General features: G+C 38.7%; 1 protein-coding gene across 2 annotated transcripts in view; it reads left to right on the forward strand.

Annotated features, from left to right (window-relative positions):
- The window catches only part of LOC140245339 (uncharacterized), a 56,165-nt gene extending 35,171 nt beyond the window's left edge, over window positions 1–20,994 (forward strand). For both annotated transcript variants that reach the window (XM_072324919.1, XM_072324918.1), the window contains exons 4-12: window positions 959–1,011; window positions 3,261–3,426; window positions 11,296–11,661; window positions 12,287–12,442; window positions 13,032–13,216; window positions 14,989–15,108; window positions 17,509–17,589; window positions 18,933–19,190; window positions 19,875–20,994. In XM_072324919.1, the coding sequence (XP_072181020.1) occupies window positions 959–1,011; window positions 3,261–3,426; window positions 11,296–11,661; window positions 12,287–12,442; window positions 13,032–13,216; window positions 14,989–15,108; window positions 17,509–17,589; window positions 18,933–19,190; window positions 19,875–20,825 (2,336 nt within the window). In that variant the 3' untranslated portion in view covers window positions 20,826–20,994. The remainder of the gene's footprint in view (window positions 1–958; window positions 1,012–3,260; window positions 3,427–11,295; window positions 11,662–12,286; window positions 12,443–13,031; window positions 13,217–14,988; window positions 15,109–17,508; window positions 17,590–18,932; window positions 19,191–19,874) is intronic.
- The last annotated feature ends 215 nt before the right edge of the window (window positions 20,995–21,209 follow it).

Raw genomic sequence — 21,209 nt, forward strand, 5'->3', positions numbered from 1 at the left:
TTTTTATAATGGTGGCTTCCACCAAATCATTTTTTTTTTTTAATTTAATTGGTAAATATTCTTCAATATAGGCACCTCTACGTGTGTAACACCCAGCACTGTTTTATAATGGATTATTTTCCAGAGAACTATCACAATAGACTTTTAACCTTTCAGGTTATTTAGTTACTACTCCACGTTGTATGCATGTTTGGGAATTTCATATTGTTTGCATTCAAAGTTCATGCTGAGGATTTTGCTGAAAGACACTGCTAAAAATTTTGGTGGATCATTTTCAGAAATGTGCTGAACTTTGTTGCTGTCTTGTATGATCATCGATTTCAGTAAAACCCAACAAAAGTTTGGAGAATCATGCTGTTAGAATTGAGAGATTTACATGCACAAATGCTACATTGTATAATGCTAGGTAACAGTTTATGGTTCATTCTTACATATTTGTAAACATGATTTTTCTCTAGGCAATATTGAATACTTACAAGTGTAATAGTGTGTACAGTGTGTACAATGGTACCTAACAGTGTGTCTGATCACTCACAGCTTTTCAGTGTCATTTTTTTTTTTTTTTTTTTTTTACAAAGCCTTTGGTGTTTATTTCAACCCAGTCATTTCATAGCTTCATATTCACACAATATTTTGATTCTGGAGGTATGTATGACCATGCAGTTCAGATTTATTTTGTTTTGTTTTGTTTTCAATTTGGAAACATTGTTTAACAGAGCCTTTCAATTATGCACTGGTATAAAAACAATGAGCCGTACATTGTACATGTTTTCAGTGAAATAGCTTTGCATATATTCTAGGTGATTTTCCGCATTTAATCCTACCAAAGAATCATAGTTGTTCAGTTTTTTTTTTGTTTTGTTTTTTGTTTTGTTTTTGTTTTTTTTTAATGAAATGAGCTCTTGAAATGGGAGGAATAAAGTCCTGGATGATTTGAATATTGTCATATGTCTTACAGATGGAGCCAAAACAGTGCTGAATGAATGGCAGTCCCTTGGGAAGAAAGGAAAGGTAGGAAAGCATGGTGATCTCCTCAATGCTGTATTTGCTATCATATCCTTCATCAATGAAATCCTATTTGCTGATTGATCTACATAGCACCTTTTAGCTGAACATAACATTGCTATGTTAAAGACAAAATGCTGATTGAAAAAAATGTGCCATACAGTGACGTCATGTTCATGGTGTATTCATCATGTGTGTGTAAAGTGCTATCAGTGTCGGCCTCATAGACCCCTATGCCCAATCACATCTTCTGATTGTGGTACAGCTGCAATTAACAACAAAAACTACAATTGTAGAGGAACAGTTATTGTAAGTAGAAACATGTTGATTTTATGGTAAAATACATATTTTATCATACACTTTTTTGAGCTTCTAGTGAAATCATGAATTCCTCTGTGATTGAGAATACATTACTGTTCTGTCACCTTGGCATTGGTAATTTCAACTATAACCAGAGGATCTCAGTGCATGGTACCTATACTGCTGTCGATGTATATTTGTTTTTTTCCGATGTACATGAGGTATCCTGTAAGTTTAACTCTGTGTTGTGTTTGTGTGTTTGTTTGTGTGTGTGTGTGTGTGTGTGTGTGTGTGTGTTTGTTTGGGTTGTATGCATGTTTGTGAATTAATGTTTTTGTACAATGTGATTCTCTATGCTCTTTGGACTCTTCTTAAATTGTGTTGAATGATACAGAGCCCTGTATTTTAAATTGATATCTTTATGTTGCATTGGATTGTGGATCATATATTCAGATCTACACTAACTTGATTGATCAGGTCCAAAAGATGGACAATTGCCATCACAGTAAAGTGTGGTGCTTTTTGTTGTTGTTGTTGTTGTTGTTGTTGTTGTTGTTGTTGCCTAAAACACTTAGTGAAACTTACTTGTACAACAGGTGAGCAAAGAAATAACCTTTATGTCTGTATATCAATTCAGGAATGCAAACTATCAGATACTATGTAGAGTATGTAGCATGGGAGTATACTGTACAATGTACCTGTATAGCTGATTGCTGTTTACAGGAAGCTTGTTAATGCAGAGATGAGGGGTAACCTTGACCTCAGTATACACCTTCAAAGTTGGCCTGGTTTTCTGGCAGAGAAGAAGTGGATAGGAGTTGACAGTTCAAGTGAAAATGATATTTTAAATGATATTTTAGTGTGTAGATTCCCAACCAAGGTAGTGTCTGCAGTCTGCTTCCTGTGATAAGTTTAGCTACCAGATATTCAGAGATCACTCCAAACCTGTCCTGAAAGTCAGGGTCATTGCGGCTACAACCTGTCTCAAGGATAGCATCACTTGTTGGTGTCATGTGTACTTTTTATGCCTCTGCCCTCCTGCCCTGAATGATGCCTGGGACATTATTTTTCTCAGGTTGTCTGTAGGTAAATGCATTTCTTTATCAAGATGTAATGAAAACCATTCAATTAATTTCCATGTTACCTGGCCCAGAATATGCTATGAAGATCAATTATTGATCAGTGATCAAGATCAATGGGCTCTCATCAAGATGTATGAAGGACCATGTTCTTTTTGCACATAGTGATAATCAGTGGCATATCAATGGGATGTGTGCAGCAGTAATGTTGCTCATCTGTCATTTCCTTTATTGTAAAGATTCATAGTAATAAGGGGAGATGTCATGTGGTGTTGGGCTTGGTGTATAAGTATGCATACAGTGTGTTTTTGCATGGTTCACACCTGGAATAAAAGTTATACCATGGTATTCATGATGAAGGTGTATCCTTGTGTGATGGCATTGTGATCATTGTCTTTTAGTGTATGTAGTTTCAATGCTGAAGCCATTTCACAGAGTAAAAATGAATTACAGTTTTACAATGCAGATGGAAGCATTTTTTATTTTTTTGGTGTGTCTGATTAGGTGTGGTGAAGGTAGTGAAGTGAGTACTGAGTTTATTCTGTCTACAGACTGTGAGTGAGGGTACGGGTACTGAGTTTACCTGTCTGCAAGCTGTGAGAGTGAAGGGTTAATTTGTCATAAAACTGGTCTTCACATAGCAATCCTGTCTAAATGCTCTTTTACCTCAGAGGCAATATTGCTTAACAATGAAGTGCTTTTTGAATAGACAGCTGAAGTAATTAAGATACATTAATCATGCACCCATTTTTCATAGCTCAGATCCATTGTTTCCACTTATCATTCCATTGGTTGGCCTGGAGTGAGGTGAAGTTTTATCACAGTTGACCATGATGAGTTTGATAAAGGCTCAAGTGTACTTAATCTTCCCTCCAGTCTGCCAGCAGGAGGAACAAGAAGAAGAGGAGAGCTCAGCAGACAGGGGAAGGAGCTGACAGCCAGGCTGCCCCACCCCAGGGATCCCTACCCCCAAGTGTACCCCTCCAGGAGAAGGGGAGTGATGCAGGGGAGGTTGGGACTGGCTCAAGTTCAAGCAATGCAGGTGACAACAACTGAAATGCCCTAGACAGTATCATATCTTCTTTTCACTCTTTCCCAACTTTTTCCTTTACTTTGCTGATGTTGTAAGACGCATTTTAAAGCTTGATAGAATGTGATTAACTTTCTGTCTGCTTGAAACTTTAACAAGACCATCATGGCTTCATGATCAAGTCAACTCCAAAGCCAGTGTATTTTAGTTTTATTTTTTGCCAGTTGTGTGTGAAACATTACCTGTATTCCAAAAAGTTTTCATAGGCCAGATGATGACCAAAGAAAATAAGATGAAGTTCCTTTGTTATAGCATGACACTCTAGCTTGCAAGCTCTCTTTCAAAGATCAATTAGTGCATACCTATTTAGAATGTAGCTATCCGATTGGTCGTTTGCCCATCACGTGACATTTAGGGAACCGTTCTATTGCACGCACAAACTGGCTGTCTCAGCCGTGCAATTATGGTTTGACCAAAATGTTCTATTGCACGCGCTCTAATGTCACAATAAACAAACGTGTGCCGCGTGCACTCAACAATTACAAGCGCGCTTACATGCGCGTACTTTTGTCACTCATTTTTGTAAACAACTTCGTTTCGCATACTCATGTACGTACGTACACATGTAGTGTTATACAGTGACTGCGACCGTGAGGCTACTCATTCGTCTTTCACGGAAAATGGTTGCCATTTCTGTGCTAAATTCAAGAATCTGTGAGTACCAAATCTGTTGACGTTCGAGGTGTTGTATAAAACAAATAGTGTATGGTCTTTACTCGTGCAGTGGAACCAGATTTCGCATTCGGTGAAAGATGAGGCGCACTATTCAAGTCGGATTTGAGCGCCTCTGTCTTTCACCTCGTGCGAAATCTTGTACCATTGCACTCGTGACCATTCACTATTTGTATAATTACCCACCATAGCTTGATCACCACTATTTTTTATACCCCCGCCACATGTAGTGTGAAGGGGGTATATAGGAATCACCGTGATGTTGGTGGGGCGGTCGGTCGGGTGGTCGGTCGGCGGTCGGTCTGGCGGTCGGTCGGGCGTTCAGGTGGTCGGTCGGTCTGTTGCAAAATCTTGCGTAGCGAACTCCTTCTACAGTTTTGAAGCAATTTAAATGAAACTTAGGGTAAATGGGCTATTCCACGGTTACTCACGTTACATTTGGAGACACCTTGACTCATTCTTGGAGCTATAGCTCCCTTATTATAGATATGAACTGTCAACCAAACAATTTTTTACCACAACAAAGTACACAGTCTGACTATACTTTGTATAAAAACAAAACTTGGGAAATTTCATTATGCTCCTGGCATATCTTTAAAATGTGTCGGTTACTCACGTTACATGATTTGGACATGCATAAAATGAGAAGTCGACAAAAGTGAAAAGTGTCCTCATACCAAGCTTTCATGGAAGTTGAGTATACTCATTTCAAAGAAGCATATTAGTGAGACAAATTTTGTATATGGTATAAAAAATAAGGAACACATGGTTTCTACTAGGGGTGCAGAAAAAGTGGTTACTGACATTACGGTTACTCACGTTACATTTTGTCCATGTATGGTCAACAACATAAATTTCACCAAAAGTTCAATAATGTGTGTAGGATTCAAGTTTCTGTTTCTGTAATAATGTATTTAAGATTCTAGGGACCAGCTTATACTCAAAGGTAACATTCTCAATAAGTTTCCCCTCTCTTTTTTCTTATTGGACAATATATAATGTTTTGTATTAACTTAACTGCAGGAGATCGGGCTTGGGCTCCGCAAATCGAAAAATGTAAGAGAGACATGTTCAATTTCTTGCCTCAGCATCAATGAAAGAACTAGCAATAAGTAAGACAAAGGTAATTAGAATATACAGTTCAGATAGGCTACACAATACATAGACACAAAATCCGAATCAAATGTTCACATTGAGCTCTCCTTGATATACTCCGTGTTATTTCAACCTGCATTTTGACTGTACTGTAGATGTCTGTAAATCTAAAGTGTCCGCGATTATTAGCAATAGCTGGTGCATCTAGTTTCTTTGACATCTTCTCTCTCAAGTAAAAGATGACATCACGTGGGTGGGGCCATTTCCAGTACTTCCCAGCTTGCTCCATAACAGACACTTGATAGTCATTCTCTTGGCCAACAGCAATGACTTCTCCAGGATACATTCTTCCGTCATATTCCACTGCATACCAGTCTCCAATAGAAGGGTTTTCCTGTGCCTCCTCTGACTCTGGTTGAGCTCGACTACCTGCATCCGCAGAAATCAGGAATGTTAGGATCTCCCCTGCTTTTGACAACTGGATACAATGCATGCTTGCGATTCTTGGTATGGGCCGTGCGGCTTCAAATATGACATCAAGATGAAGAGATGCATTTCTTGCCTTGATCTCAGCTTGGGTAAGGACTGCTGCTGTTACACCCTTCATGTCCTTCACTGCAGCAACAAATGTAACAGCATCGCTCACAATTGCTTTTCTGGCCCTTACTTTTCCCCACACATGATGTTTCACAGATCCACCAATCCCGTCCACTGGTCCCTTGGATGTGGCAAAAAAGTTCCACTGGATCTCAAGGTTTATGCTTGCATTGCAATGTGTTCAGTGATGCTGCAATGTATCTGTTCTTGAACTGTGATGCTGGGCCATCTGATCAGAGGGACACTTTCTTTACATGATCTGGTAAGCCATCCAGCATCTTGTCGAGATAAGCAATCACAGTTTCCTTTCCTTGGGCAAGATTGTCTGATGTGATGACGTAGGAATGCTGAGACCCAGAATGCCACACTGCCACTGTAAAAAGGCTAACTTGCCTTTGATTCCAGTGGGCACTCTGGATCTCATCTTGAGCGACACAGGTGTAATTTTCACTGAAATCAATCTGAATGAGGACTTCATCAGGATCAGCATTGCTGGTTGCTCTTTCCTTGCATATCTGGTACTCAGATGCCTGGTGACGCTTTATGTATGTATGTTCAAGAAACTAGGGCACCAAACTGCAGATGTAATCGACTAGGTCATGTGTGGTGCCCTCCTCAACAGCTTTCATCAGTCGGTTGTCTTCTGCAGTTTTCCAAACATACCACTGGGCATCAGCAGTGTCATAGTTCATGATTCTTCTGAATCCAGCACCATCCTTATACATGAATTGCACTCATTCATCCAGCATGCTCGTGTAGGTTCACTACACAAGAATCTTTCTGGTAGCTCATGGGAGTATGGGGGACATGATGATGATGCTTTGTGAAGAGCGTTAATTGCCATGATGAAGTTCTCGTGATATTTGCATAAGCAAACATTTTGGGGAAGCTTGCTGGAAAGTTGGACATGCTTGGGGCGAAGTTCAGCAAACTTGCTTTTTCCCACTTTCACATCTGGGTACTCCTTGAAGAAAAGAGCATGCGTTTCCCAAATTGATGATGTCAGGTGCCTAGCTTGTATTTTTATCTTTTTTCCTTGGCCCTCTCTGACAGTGATGACATCTCTCCTTCCTTGAGCTTGTCGACTGATGTCATCACGCTCATAAGAATTGTGAACAAGATCTACGGTTTCTTGGTTGAGGCGCAGAGAATCATAGCTTTTATTCCGTCTTCCTTTGGAAGATGTGGGTGTTGATGCATCACATTCAGTATCGTAGAGATTACGGCATACTGCCTTTCTCCTTTTTTGTGTTTGAGGAAGCATTCTCCTAGCCCGAGCTGTAGCCTTTGCATAGGCCTGAGAGCACTCCTAAACGGTGATCTTTTTTTCTGTTCTTGAGTAGAGCCTGTTCTTTCTTTTCCTTGTTGCGTTTCCTCCATTCTGCAACCCGCTTTCTGGTTGATTCCCTTCTTTCCTCTGCCACACGTTCTCTCACAGCTTTTGGAAGATTTGTTTCAGCGGCTTTCCTTGCAGCTCTAGATTTCCGAACCTCCTCTCTGTGCTGCTGTTTATATTCCTCATATTGTCCTGTAGCTTTGAGTTTTGCTCTGAAGCGGCGTTGCTTCTGCACATTTGTAAGAGGCATGGCTACCCAAATGAGAGTCAAAAAAGCAGTGGCTATCACTGCTGGCTGTTACTTTCTTTTATACAGTGTATCCAGTGGGAAGGGGTCGTGGTCAGCAAGGAATGCATCCAGTCTAACCACGTGTGGTCTTACATCAGATAAAGAGAAAGAAGATAAATAGTGTTGCATTGGAAGAACAGCGAGTTACTGTTATCAGAGAGGAGAGAGAAATAGGGCTGAAAGTAGAGAGGGTGAGAGCAAGAGTGGAAGTAATGAAGACAGTCTCAACCTCAGACTGTGCACAATATACACCGGTTTATTACAATAGCCAATCACATCACATCAGGATTAGACAAGGAGCAGGTTCTTTGGATCAGGAACTTTGGTATTTGGGTGAGAAAATACTCACATCTCAAAGAGATGTACCCTCATTTTGCTTTTAATTAACCCAAAATAACTTCACAATTCACCATGAGACTTAAAACTTGACATCTCATAGAGAATGTTACCCAAATTCACAATTTTTACTGGTTACCCACGTTACATGGTGGTTACCCACGTTACATGGTGGTTACTCATGTTACAGGGTTACTCACGTTACAGTTTTTCTTCCTCATTTTTACAAAAATTAGTTTTTTGTTTTGATTTTGGTAGTCATTACCTTGTCCAAGATTGTTTGAAGGAAGAGAATTTCAAATCCCACCAATCTAGTGTGAAGAATTTTTCTCTCAGAAAACAAAGTCAGTTTTTTTTGGTTACTCACGTTACATCACTACAGTGGGTAACAATATTCGTCGTTGAATAAGTACTACAAATTTACTTGAAAAGCTGTTGTGTATTATAGGTAATTTGGCTCTTCTGAAATTCAGAAATGAATAAAGTGGTATGATATTGCAATAATGAAATGACAATAAGCCATGTTTGATTTTTCACTATTTTTCTTGCATTTTGGCACAGAATGGAAGACACAACTTTCAACCAAATTTTTTCAAAGAAAACATAAAAATAAACTTTTCATTTTTTTGTTCCCTGAAACTAGTATGTATGGAGGACTAAAAATGATAAACAATTCGGAAAAATATTGATTTTGAAATTTCAAGTTCATGTCCACCAACCTATGGAATAGCCCAAATGATGATATTGAGGTATAGATGTGCAAGACATGGTTTTTTGTGTTTGTCGGACAATGCGTTGCCATGGTAACCGTAATTTTACCAAAACCTTGTGGATTGAATAACTTCCATAGTATCTAAGCAATCAATTTCAAAATTGGTATCTGTGATGATCTATAGGTGTAGTTATGAAAGACACTCTCTGTGTTTGTACTTGACAAAGCATTGCCATGGTAACCGCATGTTTTCTTCGAAATCTTGTGGAGTGAACAACTTCCACAGTTTTGAAGCAATTGAAATCAAATTTGCTAGGCGTTATGGCCTTGAGGTATAGATGTGGAACACATAATTTTTGTGTTTGTCGGACAAAGCGTTGCCATGGTAACCATAATTTTACCAAAACCTTGTGGATTGAGTGAATTCCACATCATTCAAGCAGTTAAGGTCAAATTTAGTATGTATGATGATCGGGAGGTGTAGTTATGCAAGACACCAATGTGTTCATATAAGAAAAATGTGTTGCCATGTTAACCACTCATTTTTGTATCAAATTGAACCATTTAATCTATGAAGGTGAAATTTGGTGTGTACGATGCTCTTTAAAGGGAAGGTAAACCCAAAGAGCAATGTGGATTGAGTGAAAGCAGCAACATTAGTAGAACACATCAGTGAAAGTTTGAGAAAAATCGGACAATCGATGCAAAAGTTATGAATTTTTAAAGTTTTGGTGTTGGAACCGCTGGATGAGGAGACTACTAGAGGATATGACGTATGAGTGGACAACAATACAAAGAAAATATATAGGATATTCAACAAAAATTCACTTTTCTAGAATTATGAAAGAGCAGTGGACCAACCGCTTTCAGAAAGCAGGGGAAATAATTGCTACCCTTAACATATGTCAATATCAAGTTGATGGAATTTGTAATTTTCATGAAAAATGGATTTTTGTAGTATTTTCTTTATATTTTCTTGATATTGTAGTCCACTCATACGTCATAACCTCTAGTAGTCTCCTCATCCAGCGGTTCCAACACCAAAACTTTAAAAATTCATAACTTTTGCATCGATTGTCCGATTTTCTTCAAACTTTCACTGATGTGTTCTACTAATGTTGCTGCTTTCACTCAATCCACATTGTTCTTGGGGTTTATCTTCCCTTTAAGTGTAGTTTTGCAAAATGTCCTTTGTATTTGTATCGGACAATGCGTTGCCATGGTAACCACATTTTTTTTAAAATCCTGTGGAGTGAACTTCTTCCACAGTTTTCAAGCAATTGAAACCAAATTTGGTAGGCATTATGGCCCTGAGGTATAGATGTGGAACACATAATTTTTGTGTTTGTCACACAAACCGTTGCCATGGTAACCACAATTTTACCAAAACCTTGCAGATTGAATAACTTTTCCATCATTCAAGAAATAAAAGTCAAATTTAATATGTATCATGATCTAGATGTGTAGTTTTGCAAGACACCAATGTGTTAGTTTGAGGAAATGTTTTTCCATGGTAACCACTCATTTTTGTATCAAAATAAACCATTCCAGCTATGAAGGTCAAATTTGGTGTGTATGATGGTCTTTAAGTGTAGTTATGCAAAATGTCCCTTGTGTTTGTATCAGACAATGCATTGCCATGGTAACCACACTTTTTACCCAAACCTTGTGGAACTCAGTGTCAACTCTGTAATTGTACAGTAAACTAAAATTATTCTGTTTCCAGTTCGACAAGTGCACAAACTTGGTATTAACGTCATTGCCCTCATGACATCACATACTATAAAGCAACACTAGGGGCGGGGGTATTAATCACCTTCAGTGATAATTCTAGTTGATTTTAATGTTGTCCTGGGTGTCAATGAGGCAAATCTGTGAGAGAAGATAGTAAGGATGTGTAGTGTTTTCAGCCTTTTTAAGATTTGTCTCTTCGGAATTTTTCTCAGGATATCACAGAGGAGTGTTTATTCTCTTGAACCATGCACCATAATAAAGTTGAATGCTGCAAGATTGAAGCATGATCATGTAGTGACTCCTTGCAAATTGCACATATTATTTTGTATGACCTATATTGGGGAGAGATCTTCTCCACTCATACAAAGTGTGGTCAAGAAGAAGCCATACAAATGTGTCCTTGTCATTATTGTGGAGGGTTTCATGAAGTATCAATAGGCCTATGTACAAATCAGAAAGAAAGAAAACTTTATTACTCTTAGATAGGAAGATTCTTTTGGCCAGTAATAGTTTTCTGATGTCCAAAGATTTATGCAGCAGGCAGTTATCTTCCAAAATGATAACTAACTTGTGATATTGATATTAAAGTTGGAATCCGTCCTCAACTATAGCAGATGGACACTTTGAAACCCTGCCTTGATTTTCAAGGTGCATCAGGCTTCTTCTGAATTCAGGGAATGGTAGGTTCCTTGAGAAACAAATACATGTAGTTGTGTAATAAAGCTCTGTGGAAGAATAATACTTATAAAAGATTGATGTTGAACAGAAAGGTACATTAAAACACCAGGCTCATTTAAGTGCCCCTCACCTCCTTAGATCTTTTGAAAGGTGTAAAAGAACAATTCATTCAATTCAGTTTGCTTTTCTTTTGTTTTCTAGATGAATGCATCTCATTTGTACTGCTCATCATACTGATTGTCAATCTGTGTCTTGTTGTCTGTGATCTCTGCTCCTTTTTCTCCTTTTTTCTCCTTGCCTCCTTTTTTTCTCTCTCTCTCATTATTGAATTTATTATTATTCATTATTTTTTTCCCCATTTTACCTCAACAGGTTCAGTGTCTCAAGTTGGTAGCCATGGCAATGCCACGCCCTCTGACAACCATTTTAACAAATCAGGCAGGGACAAACCCCAACAGTTCCGGGACAGGCCCCAGCAGTTCCGGGACAGACCACAACAGTCCCGAGATAGACCACAACAATCACGAGACAGACCGCAACAGTCCCGAGATAAACCACAACAGTCCCGCGAGAGACCTCAGTATTCCCGGGACAGACCACAACAGTCCCAGCCAAGACAGTACCCACAGGGCAGGAGAGAGGATCACAATCGTAGTAAATCTTACCCCAGAGAAGACAGGGTTGGGGATGGCAAACACCAGCCTAGCACTAGCACCAACCAGGCACAGTCAGAATCATGTAAGAGACAGAATCAGTATTTTACACATTCCACTTTTGCCAAAGGACATCCTTCATTACTGAATACACCAAATATTTCATAGTTTATATTTTCGTCAGTTTCGTTAGTCAGGTGCTATTTGTTAACTTGAAAACACATGAAAATATTCACTCTGATCCCTGCATAAATGTGACATGCACTTGTACATTTCTCCATCCAGTACGGTACTCCATGATCACGAAATTGTTGCACAGTCCAGATTCGTGAGAAATAAGACTCACTAAACATGATGTATAAAGTACTTGAACATGTACATGTATTTAGATTTAGGGTGATTTTTTTTTTTTTTTTTTTTTTTTTTTTTTTAATACAGCACACAGTGCTTTGAAGGGAGGAAAGATGGGTGTATTTTATCACAAATTGTGAACTGAGCCTTTTTATACTTTCACTGAGTGAGTGGTTTGACATTTCTGTGATGTGACTGCATCAAAGAACAAAGTAATCAGGGATTAAGAATTTGAATAACATAGCAGTTGACATACACAAATTTCAATACACAAAGCATATATTGTAATTTTCCTGAAATAAGATACTTGTGGAATGTTGATATAGCTCAATACCTTCTGTTGCCCCTTCATCCACTAGCTGCAAGAAATGATGAAAGAAACCAAGGTTCAAGGGGCAAGTTTCAGGTGACCTCTGAGGAAAGGTTAAACTCTTCTCATCAAGCAGACAAACGTCATGTCCCAGCTGATGTCACTCTGCTTCATGTACATGACACTGTCAAAGCTAAGAAACTAGGTAAGAAACTAGTAAGCCTGCTCCAAAGCTACTAACTGATGTGTTTCTTTCGATGTGTTTGCTTTTCATCCAAAATACGAAAAATGCACCATTTGTTAGTGTGAATAATATGCATGTGTAACATTGATTCCATTATGTTCAACAATCGTACAAAGTCATTGTTACATCGCTTAGAGCATTATTATATAAATGGTACATGGTTTTGAATGCACTGTATTAGATCATATGCTCAACCAATGCATAATTAGCCGAAGTGCAGTATTATTTTACCAAGGTCGAAGGCTGAGATGAAATATAATTATACATGGCTAAATATGCCTTTATGTTTTTATGCTTTGTTTTAGGGTATTTCAGTTTTTGTACTATGCTGTCATAATTGTTCTCTTTTTAATTTTTCATTGGTAAGTGTGCAAACTGTTGTGTCAAAAATCTACATTTTATCTTGAAAGCTTAGCATCATATCAATTAAGATGAAACAAACATCAAATCTATGCAAGTAACTTTGATTCTTTACTGTTCTGTGTAGACATTGCACAATATTTTAGATGAAAATGAGACCTTTTGTAATTTGCAATGTCTTGTAACACAGGCGCAGTACTAGAAAAATCATCTAAAGACCTGCACAGAACATCAGCAGCCTTAACACGGCATAAAAACTTGCTGAAGGAGAAGCTGGAGCAGTCAGAGAAGAGTATAGCAAAGTCTTTTGATGAGATCTCCCGCTTTTTAACAGAGAGGCAGCTTGATGTCACAAACAGCTTTCTTGCTGTGAAGGTGAGGATGTTAACCCATCTTTTTTCCATTTTTTTCACTGCTGCATACAAAGGTTTGAGTGATCCTTTCCTTTGGACTAGAGACTTCTTTTGGGGAGAAAAGCTAATACAGGTTCAGACATTATTCACATCTGATTTTTTGTCCCCGCCGAACGAGGTCGAGCAGGGGACTATGAAACGGGCTCTGTACGTGTGTGTGTGTGTGTGTGTCCGTGTGTGTGTGTGTATGTATGCGTGTGCATCCGTGTGTGATCAAAATGTTCAATTTGCTACTTCTCTGTCATTTATGAGCCAATTTTGACTCTGTTTGCTTTATATGATAGCACTACATGGGAGCTTTGAAACTTCTACACAGAATTTCAGTTGTGACCTTTGACCTTGACCTTTGACCTATATTGTACATTTTGCTACAAAATGCTACTCCTTCGCCATTTCTAACCCGATTTCGATTCCATTTGCTTTATGTGATGGCACTAGGTGAGGGCTTCAAAACTTCTACACAGAATTTTGACCTTTGACTTCTTTGACCTTTGACCTTGATTTTTTACCTATATTGTACATTTTGCTACAAAATGCTACTCCTTAGCCATTTCTAACCCGATTTCAAATCCGTTTGCTTTATGTGATGGCACTAGGTGAGGGCTTCAAAACTTCTACACAGAATTTTGACCTTTGACTTCTTTGACCTTTGACCTTGATTTTTGACGTATATTGTACATTTTGCTACAAAATGCTACTCCTTCGCCATTTCTACCCTGATTTCGATTCCGTTTGCTTTATGTGATGACACTAGATGAGGGCTTCAAAACTTCTACAGAATTTTGACCTTTGACTTCTTTGACCTTTGACCTTGATTTTTGACCTATATTGTACATTGGCTACAAAATGCTACTCCTTCGCCATTTCTAACCCGATTTCGATTCCGTTTGCTTTATGTGATGGCACTAGGTGAGGGCTCCAAAACTTGTACACAGAATTTTGACCTTTGACTTCTTTGACCTTGATTTCTGACCTGTATTGTACATTTTGCTACAAAATGCTACTCCTTCGCCATTTCTAACCTGATTTCGATTCCGTTTGCTTTATGTGATGGCACTAGGTGAGGGCTTTAAAACTTCTACACAGAATTTTGACCTTTGACTTCTTTGACCTTTGACCTTGATTTTTGACCTATATTGTACATTTTGCTACAAAATGCTACTTCCGGCGGGGACATATATTACGCACCGCATAATTTCTACTTTTCCTTGTTGAGTCTTCATTTTATCAATAGAAATGTCATACCAAAGATGAAGATATTTTGAAATTTTTCAGCAGATTTAATGGAACCTAACCCTGGAGCACCAGTCACATATTCCTAAAGTGTATCTCATCAACATCTTACAGCTTGAATATGTTTCATTATGCAGGCTACTTAGAATATTACTGCAGCATGTTACTACAGAATACTATTTGAAGGCCATTTCATGCATTTTTTAGTAAAATTGTTACAGGTGGCGCACATTGCAACTTGCAATGTGACTGGTGCTCCAGGGCTAGGCTCAGTAAGGACCAATCAAAGTCCTCTTGAGTGAGATTGAACAGAATTAAGCAAGACACGCTAGAGCTTGTAATACACTATGGACAAGATGACTGCTTATAAGACATGTGATAGAGAAAAGGTATTGTGAAACTTTCGAGAAACAACCCTGAAAGCTAATGAATGAGAGATATTCTGGAAAATTTGATGACTGTTGTTTTTATTATGTGGAATTGTGGGTTATTTCTGTGCAGCAAGAGACAACAGAGATGCTTGAAGGAAGGGAGGAGCAGGCCAGAGAGTTGGACAAGAAGACTCTACGAGCAGCAGCCATGTCTGAAGACCAGCTGATGGAACTCAGAGCAGAGATTAAGGTATAGAAACTTGTACCGACTCATCAAGATCTGGCGTTAGTGTCATATGTTTGTGTCTAGCGGTATAGAAACCTGAACCAACTCATCAGGATCTGGTGTTAGTGTCATATGTTAATGTCTAATGGTATAGAAACCTGAACCAACTCATCAGGATCTGGTGTAAGTGTCATATGTTAGTTGTTTGAAAAGCACAAAACCTACCGTAATCAGCTCAAGATTCGCGATTGCCATGATCAGGTGTACGCACAACAGAACCAGCAGAATCGGCAGTGAAGAGGTATTCCTTGATGCTGTGATTTCAGCTTGATTCTTCTTCGAAATGGCATGATGAAGGTTTGTTAGATAAATGTGACCTTCTTGTTCTCTTGTGTGTTGGTTTAAATTCTAATTTCTACCTCAACTTGCTAAAAAAACAGTCTAACAAAGCGGGAAACTGCAACATTTCCGTGCTGAGCAGCAGTCACGATACACGTGTTGCATGCAAGCATGCACCGCTGCTGCACCGATCCCCATAGTATAACACGTAGGTTGCTTGTAAACAAGGGGGTCCTCGGCGCAGTTGACCAATCGTGAACACGTATTTCGATCACGTGTCTTGGTAAGCAACAAGGCTGTTTACGCGTCTGGGAGACGATTTGCATAAATTTACGCATGTTTCAGACGAATTTATGAATGAAAGTGAGTAGCATGACATGCCATAACCATATTTGGAATAAGCAGAGGTGGAGCTTTCTGTAGGTACCAAATGTGTCAGGGTGCAACGCAGAATATCTAAGACACGATCGCCAAAAGAACAGTCATTTTCGCCGTAAGTGAAGGCGATTTGGTCTTTAGACGTAAGATTTTTGGCCAACATTTGAGATTGACATCCCACTTTTCTCTTCAAAATTCCACATTTTGTAGGTTGTATTTCGAAATGTTGTTGATATCAATCAGAAACTAGAAAATTTCCCTACAACGTGATACCAAAATGTCAATTTGATCTCTGAGGTAGGTCATTTTTTGACCTTTTTCCGGCTGTAGCGCGAAATCACATTTGCCGAGAAGTTTCGGGTTTTGCCAGAGCGGGACTCATATAGCCCTACGGCAAATCAGCTCATACACATTAGGTGACGTCGCTCAAATCCGATGTTTCTTGTAGCGAACGGAGCTACGTGGTCATGGAAATTGGGTGTTTTTTCAATCTCAAAAACAGTTTGGGGGTAAAGTTACATCGTCTAAAAGATATCCAGTTTTGTTAACTAGCTTCTTAGCTTTCCGTAGATATCAAACTTGTCATATTTCTAGATTCTCTAAATTTCTGCTTTAACTTCGCTTCCATTTTGTTGAAACTGCTACCATTCTTCCGTTTGATTTACCCCTTCCCCCTTTTTTAGCACAGTTGATAGGAACATTGTGTCTAATCAGTGTTTGGAAAATGCTACCTGGAGTTCCGTGGTACAATCGTGTAGCTTTCCAGAATAAATGTGTAATAAGAGCTTACACCAAAAGTGGTGCCTGTTCATATTTTCATTTGTCTTCTTGGCAATATATCATTGATTCTTGGCAATATATCATTGATTGTAAGAAGTGTTATGAAAGTGTTATGAAAGAAAAAAGTCATGAAACGTCGCGGCAATAGCTTTTCGCGTTAGCGATATATCGCGCGGAACATCGAGGGGGGGGGGGGCCTCGGAGGCCCCCCCCCCCCCCCCCCAGCCTAGTTAGGGTTAATTTAACTTCGCTTCCATTTTGTTGAAACTGCTACCATTCTTCCGTTTGATTTACCCCTTCCCCTTTTTTTAGCACAGTTGATATGAACATTGTGTCTAATCAGTGTTTGGAAAATGTTACCTGGAGTTCCGTGGTACAATCGTGTTGCTTTCTAGAATAAATGTGTAATAAGAGCTTACACCAAAAGTGGTGCCTGTTCATATTTTCATTTGTCTTCTTAGCAATATATCATTGATTGTAAGAAGTGTTATGTATTTAATAGTTGACTGCAGTATGTTAGCTATAAGGATTTCCTGGTGAGTTGGCACAGGTGGATATCCAGACACAAGCAAGAGAAAATTGCTTTTGGCATTCTCTTTTACCTCCCTATATGATGAACATACACTGTATATTCCCAAATAGAAGCTGATGAAAACAAGAGAAGAGGTCAGCAAATAAGAAAATGCTAAGAACTTTTCAGCCAAATGTGTGTTTTTGGTTTGTTGTTGTTACGGTCTGTGGGTAGCATGATTTGTGTCCGTATATACTTACTGAATTGAGTGTGTATCTGATGTTGCAGATGGGAATGATATTAATGGGGGTAATTTCTGCCTTTCATGACAATAGTTTAATGCATGAGATTGAATTATTGTTTTCCATGTCTAACTTTATAATTTCCACTCTCTGCACTTTTATGTCTGTGAACAGCAATTTGTGTCTGACCGTAAAGTTGATGAGGAGATAGGAAAAACCTTGAGGTATACGTGGAACCCAGATCAGTTGATTGAGGTTTGTATTCATCTTTCAATATCATTTGTGACCCTGCATCACAAGACCAACAAAAAGTCGCCAGACATGGATTTTTAGTTAAGGGCAGATATTGAAAGAGCAGATTCTAAGCTTAAAAATGATGCATAACTCAATTAAAATGACCTTCCCTAACCTATCTACATTTTGGAAAGAAAGTACACTCTGGAAAAGTGTGAACCGAGAAAAGAGGCTGTGAAATAAAGGGTCTATTCAAACCCTTAATCTTCATCAAGCCATGCTAGCTGTGCAATGAATGGGACAAAAAACGAAAAACAAAAACAGGATGTAAACCACCATATCAACAACAATTAAAGGGATTATCAGATAAAGCTGAAATTGAGCATGTTCTGTTAACACATTATGTCCATGATTAATGCCAACTTTCAAGGCAGCAGCACTATCTTTTCAAAAGTTATTAGTGTTGAACGTGAAGGATGTGCGAAGGATTTTAGAGAAATGAAATGGCACCTCTAAAGACTTCCCTAATCGCACTACTCTACAAAAAAAGGGTTCTTGAAAAACTGCTGAAAACACGCTCTCCAATTAATTTATGACCCCAAGCTTAAGAAATAATGTAGAAGAAGAATACCTCTTTCAGAAAATATGAAAAACTCAACATTAACTTGGTTGACTTGTTTCACCTTTTTGGAGTCTCTATGTAAAATCAAGGGGTTCGACTTTGTTTTTGTTTTGTGATGCAAGGTCACATTTATATCTTTAGAAAAAAACAAATAAAGTTTGCATACTTAAGGCAAAATCAGTCAGCCACGTTAAACTTCAGTCCAAGAGGGAAGCTTACTTCGGAAGTGATGTTTAAAATTCAAAGTCATTTCGTGTTTAGGTTCTGTATACAAAGATATTTAATTATGTAAATTTATTTATGTGTATACATATACAATATATGTCTTTGCTCATTACATACGTAAGTGGTTAAAAAAAAAGTCTACATACAAAATCCAGGTTCATTGTAGGAAGGTTGATTCAGAGCATTGCATTCTGATTGGCAAAGTTAGTACAGGTGATGAGGAGAACATGTCATATATTTCAAGTGGACTACCAGCAATGAGAAATGTACCTGACGATTAAAACAAAATCAAATGTATGTAGGAAATTTTGTATGAGTAGTTGATTGCATGTATTATTCTTACAATAGCTTAGCTGAGCTTTATAGCCCAAGATGATGTGCTTGTATTCCTCTGAAGTGATAAAGAAGATATCCTTTAGAAACTTGTCCTCTTCTGTCATGATTGGAACCTACATTTTGAGGCATTCAGCTTGTCCCACTAGATAATGTGGATTTCATTTTTCTTCTTGTTATGCAGCAAATCAAGACGTTTGGTGAAGTTGTTCCTGTCCACCATCACTATACGACTCGCAGGCCGTCTGTCTCATCTCTGTCTAGCATCAACACTGTGTCCAGAACAACGTCACTAAGTGAGGATCCAGGAGCCCTGTCTAGTCGAAGCATGGTACAGGGTGATAGCCATGAGCTTGTGTCACCTCGCTCTCCTACTGGTGAGATAGACATGAAGGCAGAGGTTGCCGAGATGGCTGCCAGACTGCAGCGATCCTTGACACAGGTCAGATTTCTTTTATCAACTTATCCATGACCATGTACAAATGTTGTATCCAACTGCAAGTTTTGAGTAACCTGAACTTTGTAGAAAGGAGTGAAGAACTTTCATAGTGTTGGCAAAGTTTTAATTTTTGAGTGGAGTATTTACTCAAAGTCAGCCTTTTACTGTTGTGTGTTATTGAAGTGTAATAAAGCTGATTAAGGAACAAACAAGAGTACAGAGAGTATAGTACTGTACAGTGAGTAACTGAAACAGCACAATGTGCTGTAAACCATATACTGCAAAAACTCAAAATTTACATCCTTGAATATTGGGCATTTTTTTTTTTGTAAATGAGAGTACCAGTTACAGCTGATTATATTAACACTGGAGTAATATGTTGGCTTCTGTGTTGCGAAGTTTTGAAGTGAAATATGAGATGTGAACATTTTTTTTCCTACAACTATATTGTAGCAATGAATTGATTCACTATTTTTTTTTCTGTTGTAGCAGTATAGAAGAGATTAACAACCTGACATGTCCATATAACCTTTCAAAAAGATCTAGAAGCAGCCTTAAAATGTGGTTTATGAAAGAATATTGCAGTTTTAGTGATTATATAAAGCATGGCATGTTTTTATTGAATGCAGCATGATTCCTGAAATGTCTTAATTGACAATCTTGACATCCTTGATTCTTTGAATTCAGGGTCGCAAAGGACCAAGAAATCCTAAGGCTGCTAATCAACCAGATGGTAATCAGACCAAGGAGCAGAGCCAACGAGTTGACAGGTCAAAACCACAGAAAAAGAGACCGGAATCCTCTGAAAGCCATGTCAGAGGTCAATCTCAAAGTGTAAACCAAGACACTCCAGCCCAGACCTCTGGCAAGCAGCAGGGTAGAAACCAGGCCCGGCATGATAGGTCTCAAGGTCAACATGGGTCCAAGCAAGGACAGCAGGGGTCCAAGCCCAGACCAGTATCACACCAAGGTCAAGGGTCACAATTAAACCAAGGACAGAAACAGTCACCTGTCCCAGCAGGTAGTGAGCAGATCGAACCAGTACGGTCAAACAAAAATGTACGCAGGCGACACAAAAACCGTCGGAGACAAGAGGAGCTGGGTGCTGAGAAGACGGATGCTGTAAGTAGAAATTCAGAAGATATTCAAGAAGGTGTAGAATCAGAGGCACACACTGGTGTGACATCTAGTAAGAGGACAGAGTCTGAAGAAGCTGTGTCTGAGGTGAAAGTTACTCAGACTGAAAATAAGTCAGACAGTGTAAAATCTCAGGACAAGCAGGTGATGGTGAAAGAGAGCAGTAAAGAAGAGGAAGAGAAGAAAGAGGGGAATACCAAGGATATCGTGTTGAATCACCTTGGCTCAGAGAAGGGAGACCAGGAAAGTTTGGAGGTGAAAAATAGAGATGAGAAGAGTGCAGAGGAGGAGCCCAAGATGGTAAATGGTCATTTAGTGAATGGAGACATTCATCCGGTCAATGGTGCCATTTCAAATGGTGAAGTGGAGGGGCACGTGGACGCTCCACTGCCACAGAGGGAGACCAAATCCCGTCGCTCACAGAAAGTTGATGCGGTTGTCAAGGAGACAACTAGTCTGAATGGGGTCATTGGCCTTGATGTGACAGAAAGGGAAAATTGAGTTTTATGACATGACAGTAACAGAAGTCAAACTGTACATGTTGTCTATTGTCACAGTAAAGTTAGTTGTGCTACAATTTTATTTCTGTATTGAATTGCAATTTGTATAACCTGCATGTTACAGACGAGAGGACAAATTGATAGACGTTTATGACAACAATCATAATACAAGCATTTTGATGAGTAAAGAACTATAGTGCTCTGCTGTCACTGGTTTATGAGAATGATAGTATTTATCTGCAGGAATCTTAGCAAGAGATTAAGATGAAGTTTTCAATTACTTCACCAGAAGACTTCCCAATATTTTGTGTCAGCAATTTTAAAATGTGTACTTAACTTTAAATTAGCTTGATTGGTATCATTATTTTGTTTTTTGGGTTTTTTG

Source organism: Diadema setosum, chromosome 22 (genome assembly GCF_964275005.1).
Source record: "Diadema setosum chromosome 22, eeDiaSeto1, whole genome shotgun sequence".
In the NCBI taxonomy this organism is placed as follows: Eukaryota; Metazoa; Echinodermata; class Echinoidea; order Diadematoida; family Diadematidae; genus Diadema; species Diadema setosum.